Source organism: Corapipo altera, unplaced genomic scaffold (genome assembly GCF_003945725.1).
Source record: "Corapipo altera isolate COAL_440 unplaced genomic scaffold, ASM394572v1 59, whole genome shotgun sequence".
In the NCBI taxonomy this organism is placed as follows: domain Eukaryota; kingdom Metazoa; phylum Chordata; class Aves; order Passeriformes; family Pipridae; genus Corapipo; species Corapipo altera.
In genome coordinates, this window is record NW_020884917.1 from 5,878,889 (window position 1) to 5,904,936 (window position 26,048).

Consider the following 26,048-nt stretch of genomic DNA (forward strand, 5'->3'; position numbering starts at 1 on the left):
CATGACGAATTATTTATTTATTCTTAAAAGAAGGAAACTTCATATGCTTCTTTAGTGCTTTAAACAATTGCTTTGTATTTTATGAGTTTTCTTCTCTTTTATAAATATGGGAAAGCATTTTAAAATATTGAGGCATACTGAAGAGATCTGAAAGTATGATTTAAGGATTTGTTAACTATTAGTATGTAAAACATAATAGCTATTTTCTGAATGTATATTTTTTCATATCCAGTAATAACTCCTTAACGGTTATTGTTGAGGGATCTATCTTTATTATTTGGCTATATTTTTAGATTGACTTTTGCTATGTTTCTTTTCCTCAGAGGACTGTTGCCATGGCTCAAGAGGCTCTTAAGATGAAGCTTGTATTTTAACTGTGTGAATGAAAACAATAAGTCTTTCTAAAATGTTTTTGACGACTTAGAATTACACAGATATTTGGAAAATTGGCAAGCCTTTCCTCCTTGTCTGTGGCCTTTTTCTGTTACCTTTTATTCACAAGTCTCAGGTAAATTCTGAAAGCCGAGAATTGAACTGGATTTTTCTATAAGTATATGCACAGATACAGCTTTTACTATATATGTGTCACAAAACATGACAATACAGGAAAACGGTTGAAGTATCCCAGCTCTTTCAGTTTTCCAGCAAACTGGATACACTATTTATGAGAAGGATCAATATTGTTAGAAGCCAGGTACTGCAGTCTTTTAGGAATAGGTCTCTTACAACAGAGAGCTTAAAAATGAAACTGGGTTATAGATTTTGTGGGGGTGTTTCTGTTTCATTTTTGTTGTGTTTTCTTGGTTTTTTTTGTCTTGGAAGAGCAGGAAAAGCCTTGATCAAGTGTCATCATTAGCAAAATTATACCATAATATGTATAGTACGTCTCTGATTAAAGCAGTTTAACTTTGCTGAGAATCCTGAAAGCTGGCTTCTGTGTTCAGACTAATTTCCTCCCAGGATTATTTTTTCTCCTTTTTGCTGCTAAAGCATCATATTTTCACCAGGCTTGCTGTCTGCACTGGATGACTAATCGTCATGGCACCTGGTGCATTCAAGCAGGCCTGTGCAGTGGAATAGTCATACCTAGTTATGTCTGCACACCTGATGTTTTATTAACCAGTATTGATTTTTTTACCCAGGGGACTTTTTTCTTCCTGAAAAAAGGCAACCTTGCAGGAGTGAAAGGCATTGCAGGGAATGAATTTCTAATGAACCCCTTCTTTCCCTTTCTTGACTCCTTTTAATGTAGCTTCATATTTTAAGTGCCTGAACTGAAATTTCATTTTAAGCAATTGCATTTTGATAAATCCTTTTAAACCTTGACTTTCTGTAAGGTTATTTTTTAAAGATTGTGCTGCCTGACTGACACGCTTAGCAGTGCCTGTAAATTTGAGCATTTCATTATAGGTTGCAATGAAGCATGCTCACATGCAGTGAAATACAGAGAATTGAGTAGCCTAAACTATTTGAGTAATGCTGAAAGTGGGGTAGGGCGGGGACAAATAAAAGAAACCTCTGTCATAAATCAAGTAGTACCAAAGTTCTTCCTTTTCAGTTTAGGTGTAATTCACATGGTTCAATTAACAGCAGATCTCTCAGAATCAATTCCCTTCTTGTTTGTGTCAAAATAAGTTTTGTGATAGCATGAATTTGTGCGGACATTTCTTTATTTTGCTGTTATTTTTTAGAATGAAACTCCTGTGGAAAAGTGTATTTGTCTTGAGAGTATTCAATTTAGGTGTTGCTATGTGAAGGAGAGCAAACCCAGTGGTTATCTGTGTGCCTAAATGCACTGTCAGAGACCTTCCATAATTCAACTGTTATTTTACCAGCGGCTTACTGGTGGCCTTTTGTTGTGTTTGAATGCTTTGTTTTCATGTTAATAATGAAGGACTGTTAAAAATAAAGCTCAAAGGAAATTATTATGATTGAAACAAAGCTGCAGAAACTATTTCTAGGAACTATTTCAGATCTCTGTTGGCCTTGCTTTCACACTGCATTTTTAATTTGCTGCCACACTCCATCAGCCAGTGTGTACAGACTGCAGACACACCATTAGTTGTCAGTGGATGAGAGTCCTCATGACTCATTCTGACAGCTAACTTGCACTATCAAAGTAATATGGGCTTGAAGCCCTATTTTATTCTTTAGGTATAGTTAAAATAACCTTTCTCCATAGAAAGTGGTGGACTTTTTTCTTTTCCACAGTGTTGCTAATCATTAATCTGCTAAACATCCTGGAGTTCATTTAGCATTGCTGTAGTATTGGTCGTGGTGTCTTTGTGTTTGTGTAATCAGTCTCTTTCTTTTACAGTTTTTGGCACTGGGAACACATTATGGCAAAGTTTATTTACTTGATGTCCAGGGGAACATCACACAGAAGTTTGATGTTGTAAGTATGACATTATTCAGAACCCATTTACTGGGATGTAAAAATGCTGTAATGTACTAAGAAATGAGTAAGTTAACAAACACTCTTGTTACACCTCAAATTGTACTAATGCATTCCGTAACATAAGAAGCAGTGTATGGTCCTTGCAAAAAGAAGTTATGCTGGATGGTTTTGTGATGAGCACATCTCAATTTACATATAATAAACTTTTTCATGAAATAGAAGAGGAAATACATATTTATGATTTGTAAGTGCCTGTTATTAAAAATGTAACCAAGACGCTTGTGATTTCCATAAGGCATGAACCTGTTCATTAGGTGACTGTTGTCACTTATTAGTGTGTGCACTATCATTTTAGCTAGTTGCCACAAGTAATTCAAAATTGATTGATTACGTTGCTGGCTCAGTTTATCTGTTGCAAATATATAATGCTAATATTTTTTGTAAATGTTTTGAAGTTTGAATTTTTATGGGTTTGTATTGTTTGAAGGAAAAGAAGTTTGTGGTTCCTGGTAGTAGAAGATGAATGAAATGTTAAATTTAAACTCTGTTCTAGAGTATTAAATGTTCCTTTTAATTGTGGATATTTGTTGATTATTTGCAAATTCCCTGTCTTCCTTGGAAATTGGATTGAAGAGAATTAGCAATTTTTTTTCTCCTGACATTGTCACAAAATCTAGTAGCCAAGCATTGGTTTTTCATAGCAGTCTGAGGACTTGTCAGAGAAACCATCACAAGATGTGGGCATGTTTGCAAAGAGAACGTGTGTGCTAAAAGCTGACATAGCTGCATGGGAGGAGTGGAAGATTTTGTTTATATTTTTGAAAAATCTGGTTATGAGTAGGGGAGTAGAGGGAGTACAGACTCCTAGGCACAGCTTTTGGAGAAGATTTTAGGTTTAATATTGGTCAGATTGTCAGTGACCTTACTGGGTATTAATTAAAGTCAAGCTAATTATACTCTTCCATTCCTTTTAGTTTTGTATGTTCGTCAGTCCTGCAAATGAGATGCTGACTGCATTTCAAAAGAGGAAAAGCTTTTGGTGTCTCTGTTACAGTTCTGATTACTTTTCATGCATGCTACTTGATGGAGTTTCTCTGCGAACTAAGAGAAACTCTCTGTTGGGGCAGGTCGGATTAAAGTGAACCTGAATTCTTCTCTTCCATTGCTGCAGTAGAAGACTGACTCAGAGGCTCACTCAAATGAAGTGCAGATTTTCTGTAGAGTCTGGCACTAATGTCTTAGACTTGTATTTCTTCCAGTCTGTGTAAGGCATTTTGAAAAGCTCATTTGTAGAACTACCTTTTTATTTTTCTTATGTGAACCACCAATGCCTTGTTCTCTCCCACTGATTCCAAGAAATTAAATCTTATTTTTGTAAAGGCTTAGGGCACTGCCTAGGTGTAGAGCAAGGAACAAGGGGACCTATTGTCTGCAAAAGACTATAAAACAAAATTCCTGCATCCTCTTTATACCTATCCTCCCAAATCTGCTATTCTTTTCTTTGCTTTTCCTTAATTAAAAGTCATATCAGTGCCTGCTGGGAGGGTGGTTTCTTAGGATGAAGTTAAGTTTGGGCAATATAATCTACTTTCTGCTCTAAGGTGCTTACTTTTCCAAATTTAGCCTACTTCAGGATGAAGATTTTTGTGCTGTGTCTCCTTGTAGAGATGGCAATGATTTCTTTTTAAAACTATTGTTTCAGTAGAAACTACTTTTTAAGCTGGAGAACAGGAAACAGAAATGTTTCTTGGATTCTATTATTAATGTTTATGTCTCTTTTTGTAATGTACATGTCTCCAGTGCAACAGATTACATCATGGATTAGGTGGAAACAGTGCTGCTTTTTTTTTTTTATTTTTTTTCCTAATTTGAAGAAGAATGATTTTTCTCTAGGACCACTTGTCTTTAAAAGAAAAGTTTTTCAAAGAAAAAAACCTGTAGACAGTTTATTCTGAACTGGCTGCGGTATGTCAGAATATTTTCCTTCTAACCTGAACTTTTGGACTGCAGACTAGAAGCATCATTATCAAAACATTCAGTGGAGTCTTCCTTCTGTTCTCTCCTACAAATGCCTGTTTATTGTCTTTTCTCCTGAGGAATTTGCAATAGAGTATTGCCATGTAGTAAATCCCAAATAAAACCTAACCCTTTCTTGAGAAGAAAGTGAATTAGTTCCTGAAGTCATGTAAGGACAAAGCATTCCTTGTAAATGTGCCAGGGCAAAGAGTGTTTTCTCTAGTGGTATTTTTGCTGGTTGTTTTCTCTGGTCCAGAATGAACAAATTCCTTCTGAGAACCTTTTTCATTGGTGGAATGACAGATGTGGTTTTACCTTGAACTTGTTAATATGGATGGTATCCATTGTTACTAATCATTGGAAATTAGTAGTCTATAAAAGTTGTTCCCAGTAAATAAAATAAGAATATTACCACTGAAATATTTTTGTTGTTTGCAGTAAGTAGTGTACCTGAGGAGTGTCTTTTACATATTTTTCTTTTTGAAAGCATCTTTTTAGCAGATGTTTTCTGTTTTATGACATGGCAGAAGTTAATAGTAAGGGTAACAGTGTGAAGCCCTTTGTCCAGAAAAAATCAGTTATGTAATTCAAGGAATTGTTCCGCATTTGGGTCTTTATTTTTCGGGGTGAGAGGTGGTGGTGATGTTTGTTTTGGGATTTTTTTTAAAGCAAAGTTGGGGAATAAAAAAATTAGTTACTTTTCTATACATCTGTTAAATGTGTAATTAGCAAAATCAAAGCATACATGGGAAACTTTAAAAGCCACTAGGTCTGAAATACAGTTAGTATGTGAAATAAACCAGAATGGAGCAAGAAGTTTTTACTTTAACCTTTTTATAAATTCATTTTAATAGCAAGTTCATATTAAATATATGTAGAAAATACCATTACTGCTCTCATAGTCCTCTGTATTTCTATTTTTCTTTCCTAATTCCAGGTAACCATGTTCAAAAGTATAAATGGGCTTGGAAATTGAAGAAATAAGAATTTTCCCTTTATAATCAATCCTTTATTTTCTGTATTGATTCACATCTGCCTTTGAACCAAACTGTAAAACATAAATAGATACTGATCTCAGCATTTGCAGCAAAATGAGGGAGAAAACTTATCAGTATATTGCATAAGCTCCAAAATGGCTGAGCTTTGAATGATGGCACTCCTATTGAAGACTGAATGCATTTGACATTGTAAGTTGAGCTAAAAACAGTTGTAAGAAACAATAAAATGTAAAGCTTGGCATCCCTAGAAGTTCTGCTATTGTAACACACTTATTGTTTAAAAAGCCTTTTACAACTGTACTCCATAATGTCCATAGCAGCAAATTAGTGTGAGTATCCTGGATTACAAATACTGGCCCTGGTGCTGCAAAGACTTAATTGTCTGTTTGACTTTGACCCATAAATATTCACACAGGCTTCTCTGAAAGTAAACAACTTAAAAGTATTTTCAGAATAAAGTCTTGCTCTTGTCCAACTCTTCCAATATCTGATACTGAATCCTGTGTCAAGCAGACGACTAGTTTTTCCGGTTTGCAGCTCCTCTTGTCAGCAGCAGTGGAAATGTGTGCTTTGAAATTGTTGTGAGAGACGTCATTTGGGAAGAATTGAGACAGGAATTTGGGGACTTTGGCCTTGGGTGGTGCTAGTATCTCAGCAGCCATGCTTATGCTCTTGCAATCCCTCTCTCCTTGCCTGGTGTGTATTTAGCTCTTGCCAGTGTGGCTGTCTTTGCCTATGTCAGCCGCCTAAGATTAACTGGTATGCATCCTCGAATAACGTATGTTTGACAAACTGGTGTTCTCTCATATTAGGGTTCAGTGCATTGAGTGAGATGAAATGTGTCAAATGCACTGAAAATTATTACTAAAAGGCAACGAGAAGAGGGGAAAAAAAGCCAGTGACAAAGGATGATGCAGGACTGATTCACAGCACGTTAATTCCACATGTCTCTCCATCTTTCTTTTCTTCTTAGACTGTCTACAATTTATTAATATAATTATTGCCTCAACTGACATCTTGTGGATTAAAGACTTGTAGATATGAAGAAAGCTGTGCAAACATGTTTAGTTAAGTAACAAATCAAAAACCTTTCAAAGGGCAAGAAAACTCGTCCCCATTCTGGTCTTCTAATAAACATCAAGCTTAAAGCAGAAATGGTAAGAAGTCTTGGCTGATGCCAGTGAGTCTGTGAGAGGGGGAAAGATTGCCTACTTTATAAGTAGCGAAGATTTAAATGTTTAATGCATTGCAGGTGTTTCAGAGGTGATGCATGATTCCAGAAAACAATGTGAATAGTGTTTTCAAGCTTCTGTTAGTGCAAAGAAATTGAAGTCCTTTTAGCATGCAATATTTGTGAGCTATTCAAGGCTGCTGGAATTTCAGAAAGAACAAAATCTTCTCACAACGTTCCTTTTTACCATGTATTTCTTTCCTGGTCCCACTTTTTTTCCTGATTGTCTCACATTTTGTAGAACTAACTAACTATTTATAGTTTTTTAATCGGAGTGGTGGAAATCCAAAATCACTAGGTCATCTCTGCTACCTTGAAAAATTGCAAGGGAGTTCCTTCTGTGGTGGTATTGTTGCCTTTGAGTGTATTAAAGTTATAGCACTCTCCAACCTCTGGAGCAAGACCTTACTTGAAGGTCAGTCTGTGGCCTGTGGATTTTGCTAATAAATCAGCAGGCTGCAAACAAAATGTCAGAGGTTTCAGTTGACTTGATGTCCCTTTGCAAGAGTTTGTTAACAAGAAAAAAAGTACTTCTAACAAAGAAATGGGTGCATTAAGCACTAAATACTAGAAATTATGTAGAACCTACTAACTGTTGCGAGAGATAGTGCAGGATCTTTCAATAGGAAAGGTTACTTTTAGCATTTGATTGTATAACGAAGAAGTTGCTTTGGATGGAACTTTGCATGAGAGTTTGAGACTAAGATGATATAAATGTCACTTACTTTGACAGGCTTCTTAAAATTCTCTGTTTATTACTTTTAACTACATCATTTTAGTTGTCACTGTCAGCCTATGAAAGAAAACTTAGTTGGGAGATGAAGTGAAGCAACACAACAATCTGGGTAGCTGTGTGCAGTATTTGCAGGGTATCACTGTGCCTGTTAAATTTGAAGCTAAAAACCCTGTGTTTTGTACAAAACAAAGAGGACTACTATAAATGGAAGTTCCAGAAAAAAAAAATAAAAATTAAGGTTTTGATAGAAGCAAGTGTCTATGCAAGGGACAAGTTTCCTTCCCCTCCATGGGACCTCCCACCCAGACGGGTGATGCATTCTTACGCCTTACATGTTTCAAGCTAACCCCTAGCTCTTTCAAATGGAAAAAACGGATAAAAGTGTCATCTTTTGGGATTTTGCTCTTAAGAGTTTAATGTCTACACGCAATTTAATAGCACTTCTGTTTCTGTCTACCTGTCTTTTCATTTTAACTGCAGATGATTTGGAAATCCAAAGGTTTTTACAGTAGTTGTGGGAATAACTCAGATGGCCTTTTGAGTCTGGCTTTTTGGATGTTATAAAGGCTTGGAAAGTATGTCTTACGATGTTTGTTCTGGTACCGTGCTTATTAGGTTGGTTGTGACCTGGAGTGTTTCCAATGGGAACCATGGAGCTATTGAAGATTAGGAGACTTCTTTGGTAGGAATCATGGTGTACCTGTGGTAGTTTGCCTAGACCAGCAAAACTTGTGGTGTCATGGTCATTATTCCATAGATCTAAGAAAAGTTTCTTATCTGACAAAACTGAAACAAGAAAAAACAATCTCATACATGTTTTGCACATTATCTTTGTACCACTTTATCTGACTTTCCTTTGAAGGGAGTGTTGCTTAAATTTTTAGTTAACCAAAGAGATCAGGTGGATGTGGAAGGCATTAGTTATTACTAGAAGTGTCGTTTAGAGTATGGATGAAATGTGGGAGTTTAAAACAATTTTAGAATCACCTATGATTAATTTTTATAAGCTCAAAATTGAGCAAGCATGACTGTTTCGTTCAATTATTCTTTCAAGCTTGTAGCTTCACTAACTCTGTAGCTTAGTGCAGAATAATGTAAAAAGTTTAGTTGGAAGTATGGGTTCAGCTACAGAAGGTCTTATGTGGTCCAGTCATTTATTTCTTGAATGCTCTTAGCTCATACGAGTCAAATGTGTGCTTGTGAAGTAGCAAACAGTAACACGGATGCTGTAGATCTAATAAATTTCCATCAAAGTATAAAGCCTGCATATTTTATCAGCTGCATCTGGGATGGCAATTGTTTCTGCCGTCTGTTTTGAACTCATCACTAGCAACTATGTTGCCCATGTACCTTTTTTGAAAAGGATGTCAGCCTCATCCTTAGACGGAATGATCTTTCTACAGTTTCATTATGTTTAAAATGCATATTGTTTTCCTCTCTTTTTTTGAGAGAGGAAAGGAAATAGAAGCATAGGAAGAAGTTTTGTATTTTGTTCTCCAGTATCAATCACTTTTCTACAGAGTATCCTGTTGTCTGTTGGTTGCATTTCATGACCAACTGTAAATGTACCTTAGCAAGTACCTTAGATACCTTAGCAGCCCTCTTCAGTGTCACTGATGTCAGTAAGGGTCTGTTAATGTCACCATTTATTGAGGTAAAGTGACTGAATACTGTTTTGTTACAAGAATCTAGACATAGAAAATAGTTCACTTTCTCTTGATTTGGTAGAATACTGTCATATTCTATGTGTTTTTTCAAAAAAAACTAAAGTATTGAATATTCTAGGGGGAAAATATTTCATAAGGGGAGAATGCTAAACATGAAGGACATTAATACATTTAATACAATATAGTTTGGGGCGGTTTCCAAAGTGGTTTTTTTTCTCCAGACTTCATTGACTCTTAGTTTTGTGAAAGATCAAGAGGTTCTTACTTTAATCCTGCTAAGTGACTTTACATGTGTCACTTTCAAACATTTTTGAACAAAATTATTTGTGACATTATTAAGATACATCAAATCCTCAAAACAATTTTTTTTCCCTCTAACTCTTTCACCATCCAGGTTTAGTAACATTTGCTGTTTGAATGTATACCACATCTTGTGACTATTTAGAAAATGTAATTTGTGTTTACAATGATTATTGACCATTTCTCTAAAAAATTGCCCTATGCAGCAGCATAATTGGACAACGATATTAGGCAACAAAGTTAATTTGCTTTTAAGAAAAACACAGAGACATAGTTTCTAATTTCAAAGACATATTAAACAAACATGCACAATAATATTTTTTTGATCTGTGATTTTAAGCAAAATTTTTCTAGAGTGTGATTGGCTCCTATAGTTTCAAAAGATTACCAACACATTTCAAACAACTGTGAAATAAAGAACATACTTTTCTGTGCCTTCCAGAGGCATAATCCCTGACAAGGAAGACTAGATGCTGTGCTACTAGGTTGTTCCATCTTTTACTGGTTTTTGGTATTTGAAGAACCACAGATTTTTACCATCTGGGGTATCTCTGTCCTGCTGGGAACTTTGTGGTTTGACCAGGTGATGTGGATTGACATGAGACAGTTCAGTGATTCACTGCTTCCTTGTTTCAGTCATCTCAGAAGCATAGTGTCACATCTGTCTCAACCTGCCCTAAATGCTCTTTGCTGATATGTAGCTGGACCACTGTGCCAAATTGTTCTAAAGTTTTATTGGCAGCAATGAAACAGCTAGTTTCACGTAGCACTGATTAAATATTTTCACAGAAGACTGATAACTCAGATGTGTGTTTTCTAAACCCTAACTACCTTTAAAAGCACAAGGAGGATTTGGAAAGTTTTGATTCCTAAGAAGCTGGTATATTGCTGTTTCGTAGGGCTGTTTTCCTTTCAAATGGGATATTATACCTGCATGGCATTTTTGTCTATAGGGAATGCAGGCACTTATGTGCATATACAGAATAATAGCAGTTTACCTGTCAGAATTATTAAGAGTTCTGGCATTAATAAAATATTATTTGCATTAGAAAATGTTTTCTTAGTTAGACTGAGTTCTGAAGAACAATGGTTTTTATACAAGTTGACATTAATGATAGAGCTACAGTCCTTTGTTTCCATTTACAATAAAAATAGAGCACTATTAAAAATGCATAATGACATAACAGGGGCATAATATGATGAACAAAACATGAAGGCAAAACTAAGTATTTTCTCCCATGGAAGAAGATATTATTGATAATGAACTTAATAAATCTAATAAGGATTCCTTTCTGAAGGATGAGACTTATTTGTTTTAAAAGACATGACAGTGTGTATAGCAGTTAGTTTATTGCACTCCTGATGGAATGGTAAACGTGGACAGTCCAGATTTCATCATCTCAGGTGTTAATGCCGTCAGAACGGCTGCTGAGAAAAATAGCTAATGTCAAGCTGGCCATCTCCACTGTGGTGCTGCTGAGGAAGTTAGTTTCACTCAGTGCCCTGTGACACAGAGAAATAAAAGTAGAAGAAATGCCAGAAATTGGTACTTTAATGTTGGAAGATTCACCACTGTAACCCTGAACTGGCTGCTAATTGAAGTCTAATTCCTGGAGGTCTTGGCACTCTTATGGATAGGAGCTGTGAAATGTGATCAATGTAAAGATGGAGGAGGGAATTAATCTGTTTGCTTTTTTGATCTACTTTAAATAAAGTTTATGATATGCAATCAAGTCTATACTTCACTGGTATTGAAATAGAGCCTCTTTGTATGTAAATTCATTGAGGAACTTGCACAAAATCAATTCATCTTCACATTTAGTGTTTTCTATCTTACTGTCACGGTGAGGATATGTCATACGATATGCTGCTTACAGTAAGTTACAGAGCATTTCATGATACCTAGTTTCTACTTGTGTGAGTGCTTCCCTCTCCCTCCATTTTGGTTTGCATATATTTTTAGGATCCTGTCAAGAATCAGACACCTAAATCTGACTATTGTTGAGTATCTCTGGTGGAATTATGAGACCAGATGTTATAATTGCAAATAAAGGAAGGTCCAGATTGGTGTCCAAAGAGAATACAATGCTTTCAGTAATCAGAAAATGTGTTTGTTATTGCATGTAGCTCTGACTTATGCCAATCTATACCAGTGTTGATAACTGAATGTTTACATAGAAAATGACACTTTAGCTGTAGCTATTGGCTGAACTTCAACATTGATCAACCAGTGTAATATTTAACTGCGCCAGAAATATGACCTCTTACATTGTTCTCAGCCAGGAAAGGGAATTCATTCCCTTGTAATATTTCTGCATCTGTCTGATTCCTTCAGCGAGACATCTTTTCACTGATTTCAGTGACCATTAGGTTTGAATCATTGTCTGTAGTGGAATCGCTGACGAGCTAAAATAACTGCAAAAAGTACTTACTGCAAGTTTTTCAGGAGCTTATAGAAAAAAGAAAACTATATATCTGTGAAGAAAATACAGGCTATGTATGGAACGCATGGAGAAACAGAGTTGCTAGGCCTCCATGTGGTGATGTCCTCTGTCTTGTGTCAGAGAGCGGGATGAGCATCGTGACTGTTGTGAAAGGCTTCCTGGAAATGGTGTTGGCACAACAATGCCTGACCCCTGAGAAGAATAGTCAAGAGCCTTTTTGCTTCTTTAAAAGTTGTTTGGTTGAAGCACCAATAAAATAATCTCTAAAAAGGAAACTTGTCCTGACAAGAACTTGCACTGTATGACCTGGTTGGCCTTTTTCATCAGTCATGTCCCTGAAATTTGGCTTATCAAGAAATGGAGTAAAATCTCATACTTTCTACTTTGAGAGCGGAATTCTACAAAATCCTGTCAAATACATTAATGACAGTAATGGTGATGTTCTGTTAGAAACAAGCTGTGAAAGTGCCCCTTAAGTTTCATGCTCAGAGGTTTAGATATGTCTTGGGGATTCTTCTTCAAAGCCCATTTTATAATTCACTAGCCTGTATGGAAAGTTAATGTTGAACGGTGAATTCCCACGAGTTCATTGTGCTTGGTGAACTGTTCTGAAAAGAAAGCAGTCAGAGAAATTGGTGAGGTGAACCTCCACATTACCTGGACTAGTCTCCTGAGGGTTTGTTGGATCTTCCGAGGAGGGTGTATGTATCACCTTCAGACCTTCATCAGCCCTCCCTATGGGTGTGTGATGGGGAATATTGCTTCATATTCTCAGATGGTTTTAATACACAGATAGCAACAAAGAAGTAGAGGCAGGCTTAGGACATAACATTGTTGAAGCCCTACAGTTATACAGAAGATAGTAAAGGGGATCTGGGGAGAGAAGGGAAATGGGAGTAGTTTGTTTACTTTGGCACAAAGTTCCCAGGAGGATATCTCCTTATCACACAAGTGTTTTAGCAGAAAAGAGATTCTACTTTAGATCCATCAGGAATTAGCTAACAGTTAAGCTCTGCTAGGAAGCAGTGTAGGCTTTCAGTATGGATTTGTTTTCGGTAATAGGTCCATCATTCCTAGACAAGCATTCTGATTATTTAGCAACTACTACAGATTTAGGGAGATCCCTTGTTATTTTTTTTTCCTTGAATGTTTTTTCCTTTTTTTCTTAGTCCCTGCAGTTGACAAACGAGATTCACTGATGTGGAAAATACTGAAATCACTGTAGGCTTTTTGGTCTTTCTTACTGTCTTAGACTGTAGAGAGATTTCTTGTCCTTATATTCCCTTAGTTTTAGACAAGCTTTTGGGATCTTTGTTTTTGTAGGCAAGGTCTGCCTTCCCACAGACAAAATAAAAGTTAATGTTGTTATTGTTCTGTGTCCCAGACCTTGTCACTCTCCCCAGCTTTCCCCCCTCCCTTTTCTTCTAACCAATATAATCTCCCATTTTTCATTTGAAGAATGACAGATTCAATAGTGTTATAGGAAATGCAATGGAGCAGGAATCCTCACTTATCAGAATTTCTCTGCTAGTATTGTTGACCTAAACCTCTTTGGTGTGGATATTAGTAAATTTTCATCAAATGAATTTTAAGTGTTGTAAATTCAGAGTGTACTACTTCTGTAGCAGGCAGTGGTGAACAGCTTTTTCTGTAACATTTACAGATGCCTTTTCAATTTAAGCTTTTCTGTTACTATGCTGTCTTTCTCAGCTACGTGTAAACACATAGGTATGTGTATACTTTTACCTTTTTATAGGTAAATCATGATACAGCATCAGAATTTGGTTTCTGAGTTGCTTTTACCTCTGTTGTATCAATAAAACTCTACAAATATGCAAAATATGTGTAAATCATCACAACACTGCAGCATCTGGGGCGAGAAAAGGGCATGGGTTCAATTTCTTTTTAAAGATAGTTCCTCAGTATCAGAAAACTCTGGATATCAGTGTTTTGAAGTCAAAATAGAGGGGACAAACAACATGTAATACACTTGTGCTTAGCTGTTGCTGAAGATTTGGGGTGCTATTCAAAGCAAGTTCCTCATCCTACCTAGAGAAAGGCTTAGGATTGTATTTCACAAGGAACTTAGCTTAGCTATGACAATGACTGAGGCAGATTCTGTTTACAAATCAGTATTTGGGCTTAGATACCTTCACCATGGTGGTAGTAATACAAGCATAAAAATGGTCATCCTTACTCCAGTAGGCTAATATGTAAAACAGTGGGTTGATTGATTGTATTTCTGTACGTTGGAGCTTTACATGCTTGTTTGTGTGAATGTCATGCAGATGAAACATATGAATAAATGAAAAATAGGCACTTGTAGGATACAATTTTTTAATTACAATTCAACTTGTACATACAGTTTGCCTTACTGTGGAGAGCAGCTACATAATCATTGTGCAGATCCAGATTGATATTACTGTAGCAGACAAGACCTAGAGGTGTTTTTCTTCTTTGGATATGTACGTATGTGTATACATAGATAAATAACAATGTTTGAATTAATTTAGGAAAAGTTTCTGAAAATTCTTTTTAAAGAATGGATAAAAATGCTGATTAAGGGGGTTACATGAATGATGGGAAGCTCTTGAAGTAAAATGAGCTTTGCTGTAAGTATGACTGAACACTGCTTTGCTTTTCACACTCCTAACATGAATGTTGCTTGCCTGCTAACCATGGCTAAAAGGCATGAAGTCACAGGCAATTATTAAAACATTTAGATTCCTAGCTTGTAAATATTGCATTTCTCACAGAATTGGAGTGAAATCCAGTCTTATGTTTCTTGTTCATCCACTTCATATCCATTGGGATGCAGCATTTGTGAAAGAATCAATTATCCATTTGTTAGTCGGGGCAGCTTTACAAATTATACATTAGCAGATTGATTTCTCAGGTTCACCATTGGGGGACTGATTGTATAAGGTGGGTTGATGATGAGTGTCAGGGGAGAGGGAGTTGCCACAAAGAACACAATTAAAAGAAGCTCTCTGAGTGGTGGTGAATTTACTCCTAATTGAAGAGCTGATATAATCCATACTAAGAGCATTTATTTCAAGCATTTTACATGAGGTAATTGATTATCACATGAGGTACATTTGCTGCTAGATACTTGATTTTCCTTTCCTTTAAATTTTAGATTTTGCAAAAGCCTGCATTTAGATCTTTATGTGCAAGGTGTCTGCTAGCTTTCTCTCCTGCTCCCTAAACTTCTCTTTCATCCATTAAGGTAACATTTTTTTTGTTCTATAGTATCAGCTTGACATTATTGATTTTGAACAGTCAAACTTACTTATGTTGTGTAGAATTCCAAGCATGTCTCCATCAGAAAGAAAACTGCAGCTAATGGAAATTCAGCTGAAGGCATTTCTTCCTTCTTTGCCAATACTTCCACAGTGTATGAAATTCTGAAGCTGTTCCCAGGTTAATGATTTAAGTGTATTTCCATTCCTAACAGGATCCTCCTTATTGCCAGATTTCAGTTATGTTGCTTGAGAAATACAATGTGTATTATTATCATTTTTATAGTGGAACTATCATTCTGATCATAAGGAAATTATGTGTTTTTACTTGGTCTAATGCTAGGGGTCCTGGACTGTTCATGGTCTGTCATCACTTTCTGAGCTTGGCAGAAAGTTCTGACTGATAAAGTCAGCGAAAAGGGTAATAGTCAATGTGCCAGTTTGACTTGAATGCCGAAAAAAATTACTCTGTGCTTGCTTTGCCTTGCGTACATCATTTAGAATAGCATCTCCTGTTGGAACTTAGCAGGAGGTTTGTGTAAGTGAACACATCTGCTTTTAGTTGAATTTAGTTGTTTTCCCTGATTGTCATCTGTGTATGGTGCAGACAAAAGGGAAAATAAATACTAGGAGAAAGGAAAAGTTAAAAGCAACTTATAGAGGTGTTGGGCATGCAGAAGGCTTGTAACAAATTGCTAATTTTATACACAGCTGTGAAATACTGTATCATCCATCAAATTTCTATTCAACAAACTGTTCTGAAATACTGTGCGCAATTTTGAATGTGGAAAAATGCAAATAATGTGCAATCACCTTTTTCTCCACTGATATTGTCCTAGAATCATAGAATGTTAAGGGGTTGAAATGGACCTTAAAGATTATCTAATCCCAAACTCCCTTGCCATGGGCAGAGACACCTCTCACTAGACCAGGTTCCTCAAGGCCTCATCCAGCCTGGCCTTGAACACTGCCGAGGTTGGGGCATCCTTGGGCAACTCTTCCAGTGTCTCATCACCCTCACAGTAAAAAATTTGTTCCTAATATTCAACCTTAACTTCCCCTCTTTCAGTTTGTACCCATTACTCCTTGTTCTGTCACTACAGTTCCTGATGAAGAGTCCCTCTCTGGCTTCCCTGTGGGCCCCCGTCAGATACTGGAAGTTTGCTATGAGGTCTTCGTGCAACCTTCTCTTCAGTCTGAACAGCTCCAACTTTCTCAGCCTGTCTTCACAGGGGGGAAGCTCCAGTCCTCTTGTCAACTTTGTGGCCCTCCTCTGGACTTGCTGGAACAGTTTCATGTCATTCTTATGTTGGGGGCACCAGAACTGTACTAAGTACTACAGGTGGGATCTCACATGAGCAGAGTAGAGGGGTAGAATCATCTCCTTTGACCTGCTGGCCATGTTCCTTTTGATGCAGTCCAGGATTCCATTGGCTTTCTGGGCTGTGAGGGCACACCGCTGGCTCATGTTCAGTTTTTCATCACCCCAAGTCGTTCTCTGCAGGGCTGCTCTCAATTCTCTGCCCAACCTGTAGGTGTGCCTGGGGTTGCCACAACCCAGGTGTAGGACCTTGCACTTTGCTCTGCTGAACTTCATGAGGTTTTGATCAGCCCACCTCTCAAGCCTATCAAGGTCCCTCTGGATGGCATCCCTTCCCTCCAGTGTGTCAACTGCACCACACATCTTGGTGTTGTCGGCAAATTTACTGAGGGAGCACCCGATCCCACTGTCGATGTCACTGACAAGGATGTTGAGCAGTACTGGCCCCAACAGTGACCCCTGTGGGACACCACTCGTCACTGGTTTCCATGTGGACAGTGAGCCATTGACCACAACTATTTGCATGCAGCCATCCAGCCAGTTCTTATCCACTGAGTGGTCCATCCATCAAATCTATGTCTCTCCAATTTGGAGATAAGGATGTTGTGCAGGACAATGTCAAACACTTTGCATAAGTCCAGGTAGATGATGTCAGTTGTTTTGCCCCTATCCACCAACGCTGTAGCCCTGTCATAACTCACCAGATTTATCAGGCATGATTTCCCTTTTATAAAGCCATGTTGGCTGTTACCAGTCACCTCTTTGTTTTCCATGTGCCTTAGCAGAGTTTCCAGGAGGATCTGCTCCATCATTTTGTCTGGTACAAAGGTGAGACTGACTGAGCTGTGGTTCACCGGGTCTTCTGCTTTCCTCTTTTTAAAAATAGGGGTTAGATTTCCCTTTTCCCAGTCATCAGAGACTTTATCTGACTGCCATGATGTTTCAAAAATTAAGGATAATGGCTAAGCAACTTCATCTGCCAGCTCCCTCAGGACTTACGGATGAACTTCATCAGGTCCTATGGACTTGTGCACGTTCAGGTTCCTTAGATGGTCTTGAACCTGATCCTTCCTTACAGTGGGCTTAGGGGCTTCATTCCTTCAGTCCCTGCATCTGCCTTTCCCAACTTGGGCAGCGTGGCTGGAGCACTTGCCATGAAGACTGAGGCACAGAAGTCATTGAGAGTCTCAGCCTTTTCCATATCCAGGGTAGCCAGGTCTCCTGTTTCCTTCTGGAGAGGGCCCACATTATCCCTAGTTTTTCTCTTGCTTGCAGCATATCTATAGAAGCCCTTCCTGTTATACTTAATATCTTACATGTATATAATGAGAGGTTTTGCCTTGCTAGGCACTGTGAGTTATCTGAGTGCAATCACACATTTAATCTCCAAAGTTATTGCCACATGGCTTTCAAACCACAGCACAACAGATAAATTCCATCATCCTGCTCCTTGTCTTTCACTTTTATGCGAAGATAATTTTCACAGTCCACTTTGTCTACTTTCTTCTCTTCGTTTTTTCAGAGTCAAATTTTATCAAAGCCATTTGACAGAAAAATAGGAACAGTGTGGACTGTAGGATTGAGCTGTTCGGCTCTTCTGGTGTGTCCTGTTTTGTGTCTTTTTGTCTTGGGCTTTATTGCAGTACTGCCTCCAAGAAGGCCTATCACACAGGAGTGCTGCTAAATCTGCTGTTGCTGTAATATCAGCCCGATGGCACGTATAGGTGCTGGAGTGATGAGAAGAACACCACCAGCTGAACACTGTACCTTATTGTATGACCCTGTACCAAGATGGGGCTATTCATATTCAAGATGGACTTTTTGTCTTTGCAATTGCAAAGTAGTAAAAGAAGAGAGGAAACTTTGTGAGAAAGTTGTGGCAATGGCAACTTAGATGCAGCCTAGAACAAAAAAGAACATGCCACTTCCATGATGAACTCAGCTGAACTTTCTGTGCTGGTCCTTTCAGATGGCCAGAGTTGTTTCTGCTTACAGAGGGAATGGTGTAGACATGCTGGCTTTTTCACCACCATATCCTCTAGACAGAGTCAAAATCTTCTCTTGCACCTTGGTGAGCAAAATAGATGTTTAGAAAGGCATTTTTCAAGGCAAGGCAGGAATAAAAGTTCATGCTGGTTATGAAGCTTCTAGCAGGTCAGACTGAAAACTGACATATCTTGCCCTACTCAGCATCCTCCAGTCCTGGAATTAGCCAACTCTGTGTGTAATGTCTGAGAATCGAGCTTTTACAAGGATGCTGAACACACCATCAGGTTGATGGGCTTGAACTGTACTCCTCTACTGACACCCCCCTAAATGTGTCAGGAGAACACTGAGGTGGTGCATGTTCCCCAGCTGCCTGTGCTGCCAGTCATGCACTTGTGTCTGATCTTGATTTATAGCAACTCAACCACACTGTGGCAAATGAAAATACTTCTGGAGCGCGTAAGTCAAGAAAAATTCCTTGTGACTTCTCCCTTGGCAGTGAACTGCTTGGCAAACAACAAACAGTAGAAAGACCACTTTGTAATGGGCAATAATTGTGATATTTCCAGGTACCGTTTTGAGGTGACACAAGGTGAGACCAAGTGTAGTGTCTTCTGCACTCAAGGAAGCAGGAAAGCAAAAGGGTAGCATCATTTTCCCAACTCAGCAGGCAACTGTTGCAGTGCAAAGCACAGTTGTTCAACCTGGATAAGAAAGAAGCTTCTAGAAAATGAGATGTGATTGGGCATATATTATTTTCAAAGTGGAAAAGAGGAAAGCTTACTTTTTCTGACTTGGGATTTTTTTTGTGTGTGAAAGATTATGGGGAAAAACTTTCCAAAGGGGGTGAGAACACCTCAGTTTATCTCCTGTAGATAGTCCATCTGGACAGGGTGTTTTTATATAACTTTTTATTATGTACTTCTAATGTAATTCCAACTGCCATAGCATATATAAGGACCTGTGATATTTCATACACAGTTGTGTGACATCCAGTGTGACTGTACAACTCCAATGCTCTTTCAGTGACACTTCATTTTTACACAAACGTGATGGATTTCTTAAAAATTGTTCTTAAAAGTGTAAGAGAAACTTACTTGTGTGAAGATCCTTCAGTGATGCTTGAAATGATGAGCTATTTGTTATAGAGGGTGAAACCAGCATCATGATACATAAGAAGGTTCTTGGTACTTGAATATAATTGGATTGAGGTTTGTATGCAAGAGGATATGCATCAGGTTTCCCAAATGATGTTTTAAGTTAGTTCTCAGCACTTTAAGCTAAGTAAGCAGTAACATGCTCTCTAACCCTGTAGGTTAGAACCAAAAGTATACTGGGATAGGCAAAGGAAAATTTACTAAACTGGGGCAGTTTTCAGGCCCCCCCAGTTTCTCAGTATTTGTCTGAGTACACCTAAGTTGCACTTCAATACCTTTCAATACTCACTTCTGAGAACAGTATTAAAGCCAAAAATGAAAGCAAGAGAAGGAATTTGAATAAGTAATTGCCAGTATAGCTATCAGACCAAAACAGAAGAATTTTCAGTTGCATTGGTGCTGGTGAGGTCACTGTATTTTATCCCAAGTTTTGATAGCGGGAATTAATAGCTGTGGTATACAGGCACAGATGCTTAAGGCCTGGGAGCCTGGCATTTCATGAGAGCTCTGGAGCCCTTAGGCTGGTAACTGCAAAGAGTAAGTCAAAATTTTTGGGTTAGGCAAAAGGCTGGAAAGAAGGTTGTCTTTTGGCTTTGTCATGGAAATACCTATTCTGTGTTGGTTTTTTGATTCATGCAAGTAAACATACTCAACTGTTAACACATAAATCTTGTGAAGAGTGAGGAATGTTAAAGCATGTAATTGGTGATGTAACTTTAAAAGTCTTTTTTCTTTATATTCTTTCTCTAGAGTGCAGTGAAGATAAATCAGATCAGCCTGGATGAAAGTGGAGAACACATGGGTGTTTGCTCGGAAGATGGCAAGGTACAACAAATTCGTTTATATATTTACTGAGGTAGCAGATAGTCCTCAGTATTACATTTGAGATAATTGTGATACCTGTGGAGTTAATTCCTGCATTTAGCACCTCTATTTTGACCATACATTTTGAGAACTGAGCTCACCTTTGAATACTCAAAGTTAAAGTTAAATATATTTTGCACAAATGTGCCGTAGAAAAAGTAATTACAAGAATGTCAATAATGTAACTGGTATTAAGCTGATTAACAGCTGTGGCAGGAGGACATGTCACCTTAATCATTACTGCTGTGCCAGTTATACTTCAGTGACTACTCTGCTGTTCCTGCAAGACAGTAGTTTAATGCCTTTCTGCTATAAATCCACAAAATTGGATTTTGTGGGCATGATTTCTGTGGGCTGGTGGTTTTCATTTTCACACATTTTATGAATGTTTCTCTTGAATTATAGAATCTTTTGATAAGCAATCATAGTTTATCAGAAGAATAAAGTGTCTTACAACAGCCACATTAAATAAATGTAAAATCAATATATGTACAGTTTCCTAAAAAACTGGTACCTACTTCCTTGGCTGAGGGCATATATCATTTGTGCAGTGTATAACTAACAATTATCAGTGCTTCTCTGGAATGTTGAGCTGTGACATTTAGTGGTTTTGGTGATTGATTTTCCACTTATAAGAATGTCTTTTTTGTTTTTTCAGTCGATGGCAGTCTTTTCTAATGTTGGTTTGCAATGATAAAATTCTAATGCACAGGGTGTATTTAAACTTCTTTTTTAATATAATGCTCATATACAAATACAATGCATTAAAATAATTTAAATAATTTTACAATATCCATCTGACTTACAGAGGAGAACATTTCTTACACAGTAGACTTACAAGAGCAGGAATTTGGTAATCCTAATGGTTGCATCCCATTGAGTAGAAATTCTTTAAATTAAAAATAAAATCAGATTTTCAGTAGGCAAAATGGGGAAACAAGCCCTTTAGACTGTATGCATTTGGGTTTTTTCATTGCAAATATGTAGTTATTTTCCTCAACAGACAGGCAGCCAGTTTGTATATCCAAGCCTTTTGTTTCTGAGATATCTTGGTGTCGTTATCTTGACACAGTAATTGGGATACTAGTGCCTATCAGAGTGGGTTGTAGAATTTTACAGCCTGTGAGAAACAGCACAAGTGTTTCCTAATTGTCTACACAAGATAAGGCAAGGGTCAGTAATTGTGGAAGGTAATAAAAGTGTTGAGCTAGCATTGTTGGTTTAGGTGTTTCCTGTGGTATTGGGAAGCAAGCACTTGCTGTTGATGTAAGGGCTCCTCTGATGTGACTGTGGATTACTGACTCAAAATACTGATGCTGCAGTGAGACTATGAGCCATGCACATTTTTCATATATTAAGTGAATATTAAATACACGTATTTGATTTGAGAAATATTAAAACATCCATAATCTCTACTTTGGTGTGGCTGTATTTGAAACGACTTCAATACCTTAAATGGTGACTGCTGGTTTAAAGGTAAACCAGCAGGGGAAATGAACTCAACTCAAAGGAGAGATTACAAGTCAGAATCACAATTTAATAAAATAATACAATAAATACGATTATAGAGACAAACAGTTGGTTTTAACCCACAAAACCCAAATGTAGAACCAAGCACCCTGGGGCATGAACAGAGTGGTGTTCGTTGGGCCCCCTGAGTCCAGAGTAAAAGGAGAGGGGAAAAAGCCTGTTGGTGAGAGTGCTGGTGCAGTCTGGTCAAGAGTGGTGGTTACAGTCCAGTCAAGAGTGGTGGTCTGCAGTTTGGTTGAGAGCGGTGGTCTGCAGTCTTCCTCTGGATCCCACAAGTGGTTAAAAAAGTCCCAAGACTCCAAGATTATATATCCTCCAGTTCAGGCAGGAATACCCAGTACTTCCCTCAGGGCGAGGAGTTCCATAAAGGGTGTGAGGACAGGGGCACCCTCCTATCTCACAGGCCTCTTAACACCCAGTTTATAGCCTGAGGAGTCAGACTGCTCTGGGCAGAGGGTGTAAATAGTCTATTGATAACAGTTTCTGGTAAATGGCATGGAAGGCTATAGAATACACAGTTTTGGGTTACACCCATCCAGTGATGAACTGGTCCCAGCTGTTCTGACTAGGACAGTGACTCTGTCTTCATTTAGTGAAATAGCTGTTGTGGACATATGTGTGTCATTACATGCTATACAAGGCAGTCTCAAGTATGGTCCTGATGCCAGGGCTAATTCTGGTGATGTTTTTGATACAGGGCTGGAGTATCACAAGTACAGTATGCAACATATTTGTATTCATAGAGTCCAGAGACATTGATGCTTCACCGTATTCTACACCGAAAAACTCATCTGGAGATTTGAAAGATCTGGGTGATTTAGAAGTTAGACTTCTCACGTCACAAACCTTTCCAAGAAAGGATTATGTCTGTGAAAGAATCCACCCCTAAAATTGGTTTAAATGCATACTTGTGTGTTGTGATACTCTGTAAGAAAATGGCAGATTTCTGGACGGATAGTGTAGCACTCCTTACTACAGTGGGAGTGTTGATAATGTAAGAAGTTAAAACACCTGTATAAATTGCAAAGTCTTTATTAATTTGGTGAAATAAGTAAAAATGGTGAAATCCTTTTTTTAAAAAAAAGGGGGGAAAAGAAAACATGAAACAGCTTGGTTTTCTTAAATCAGTTTTAAGCAAAAAAAGGGCTATAATACAAAGCTGAATTGATCCAAGTATTTTCTACCACTTAATGAAGATATGTCCTCTTTTGCAATAGGCAGAGTGCATCCAGACTGATAGAGATGGAAACCATTTGTCTTCTTGAGGGAAGGCCTTAGGATGAGAATCTCCTCCTCATATCTGTTCTGCTGTCTGATATATTTTATTTTACTACTTTTTTTGGGTTTTTTGGACTCTCAAACTAGATTTGATCTAGTTGTGTTGGCTGGGAGGAGAGCACAGCAGCACTGTACAATTCTCTAACCCTCTTGTCAGTCAACATCCAGACCTAATGTGAAAACCTGGCACTTGTATGTCATATATGTCCAACAAGTGCTTGGGAGCTACTTGCAGCTTTTCTGTACTGCACATTTGGTTCTTTGAAAAATCTTCCTGTCCAATGGACTCAACTGCAGCTGGTCACCACTGGCATGGAAAGGAAGAGAAATCAAAACCAACACCAGCCCTCTAGTCTCGCTGCTGTTACTGTATAAGAGAATTTTGGTCCTTGAATAAATAGAAAGGGAATCAGGCTTGCAGCTTCAGAACTGTGGAGATCTTTTAGGTTAGTTTTTGTGTGTTAGTTTTGTATGTAGTTAGTTGTATGTTGTCTTGAAAAACTTGGATCTGACTCCCAATTTTGCTAAAGGTCTCGTGTCGTTACATAATAGCAGTGTAATTTTCACCCTTACTCTGGCTTGTAACTTTTTTTACATGAAGAAATATAAATTCTATTGAAAACCCATTGTTTGCATGTGTTAGTGTCATCTTTAATGCGTGTAACAACATTGATGTTAAGAAAATCCATGAAGTATTACACTGATCATTTTTCAAGAAATGCGACTTGTAGATAAAATGTTTTTGTTTGCCTGCCTTTTGATCACTGAAGGTTAGTTACTTCTTCCAAGTGTGGAAGCAAAGAAACAGCTAAGTCTGGATGCACTGGAATGGTGGGTTGTGGATATTTAAAATTGGACAGGACTAGCAAAATGTCGTGGAATCACAAAATCCTTTTTCCAGCTACCTAAGAGCATCATGAGCAGAGTGAGCATGGAAAGTAGAAATAGATAAATCCAATATAGGTTTGTAATATCAAAAGAATCACTTTCTTTTTGAAGAATATAGGACATTAAGAAGTAATAAACTGTTATATGATGTCCCTAGAGTGAACATAACACGTATTTTATGCTGAGTTGTTTTTTCCTTTTAAGTCACTCCACTTTGTTTTCATACTCTTAAAGAAATATCATATGGCTGCATTCAGTGAAGTGTTAGAAAAATGTTGAGGGCATTGTTGCTAATTCTACTTAATTAGTTTTAATTTGAGAGGGCTGTTTTGTTATGTTTGAGGATTCTGCTTCCACAGAATTTGCATTGTTATGTTTTAATTATGCATTTTCTTTTTTTTTTCTTTCTTCTCTCAGTTTTATTTTCTCTTTCCTCTCCTTCTTATTTTGTGTAGGCTGTTGGATTGGATATGCTGTGCCAACTGATGAAAACAAAAACCGAGAAAGCAAAATCCTCTAGACATTGTCCCAAAGCTTTTCTAGGCTTATAGCCAGACCCAACTTAAATACAACCCTTTGGTTGGCTTACATAATCAGAGCTTTGTGATACATCTTACAGTCTCCAAATATTGATTTTTCTAATCCTTTGGATCAGTAGCACAGCCCTACACAGTGCATGCAGAAGTATTTTTAAAGCACGTTGTTGGAGGCAGTATATTCGCTAATGAGTAGTGGACTGAGCTGATAATGCTGCTTAGGAGATGTATCCGGGAGACAAACTTGAAAGGGAGATGAGATGGTTTGAGATGTTTTAAACTTCACTGAGACTGCTGAACTTTGAGCCACTCCGAGGATGGCTTAGTTCCTTGCTGATAGCTTAGTTCCTCTTGTAGTTTACGTAAAGTTTAATGTTTTTACTCTGTCTCCTTGACTATCTGAAGGAATTTTGGGGGTTCTTGTCCTCGGAACTGATCTTTTTAAAGCCGTTAAGCCTCACGTTTTGAGGCCCATTACTGGCATTTGCTGACATTGTTCTGCAGGTCTTTATCTAGGGGGATTTATATTTTTTTATTACTTTTTTTTTTTTAATTTTTCTGCCTGAAGCAATCATGGTTGAGATGGGGAGAAAGAAATAAGGTTAAAAGTTCTTTTAAAACTTTTGAGTCCAATCTGTTGAACATGTAGAGGAGAGTTACTGAAGGGGTTACCTTTTCCAGAAAAGAAGGATATTTTCTAGAAAATAATGAGAGCCTGTCTGAAAGCCTTCTAAAATAAATTTGCTGTCAGATGCAGTTTTCCTGCTGATTGCTCCATGGGATGCTCTTTTTTCTCTCTTCTTCTACCATTGGTGTCCATCCCTCCTGAGATGATTTTGTTTCAGCAGCTTGTGACAACATGTAGAAACCTCTTAAAAAAATCTTGAGAAACCCTATTCCGTAGTCATAGCATCTAAATCTAATAGTATTTCAGAACACTTGATACCTCTGTACTTGTTTCATAACTAAAGGCAAGAAAACATTTAAAAAATCTGTTAATTCTCTTGGCAGCAGAAACATTTTTTTTTTATTTAATGTTGAGGCTTCTTCAGATGGATTTATTCTGATAGATATTCTGATTGCCTGTGGTTACAACTTCAGTTCTGACAGTTAAATGTACTGATACATCAACATAAAAGAGAAGGAAGGAGTCTTCAGAGAAAGACATTACCACTGGTCATGGAATAAAACAAAATAGCACTGAATGCACTTGGGAGGAGGAGAGGATGCCAAGAAATATATTGTCCTTGGATTTCAGTCTGGTTTTGCTTTATTGTCACAAATTTCTTTTCTTATGTAAACCTTGTATTGCTTGGAGGGAGAAAAAAACCCCTTACCATTCTTTCTCAGAAAGGAAGAATTTTTAATTTATCTTCTCCAGAATGTTTTTATGTTGCTCTTACCATACTTAGGTGTGCTGGTTTAAAAGTTAACCAGCAGGGGAAATGAACTTAAC

At 37.7% G+C, this 26,048-nt stretch overlaps 1 protein-coding gene across 3 annotated transcripts in view; it reads left to right on the forward strand.

Annotated features, from left to right (window-relative positions):
* VPS41 (VPS41, HOPS complex subunit) overlaps nucleotides 1-26,048 on the forward strand; it is a 109,651-nt gene that overhangs the window by 19,204 nt on the left and 64,399 nt on the right. For 2 of the 3 annotated variants that reach the window (XM_027655850.1, XM_027655849.1), the window contains 2 exons: nucleotides 2,318-2,395; nucleotides 20,247-20,321. In XM_027655850.1, coding sequence (XP_027511651.1) covers nucleotides 2,318-2,395; nucleotides 20,247-20,321 — 153 coding nt within the window. The remainder of the gene's footprint in view (nucleotides 1-2,317; nucleotides 2,396-20,246; nucleotides 20,322-26,048) is intronic. The other variant, XM_027655851.1, reaches the window with a different exon arrangement.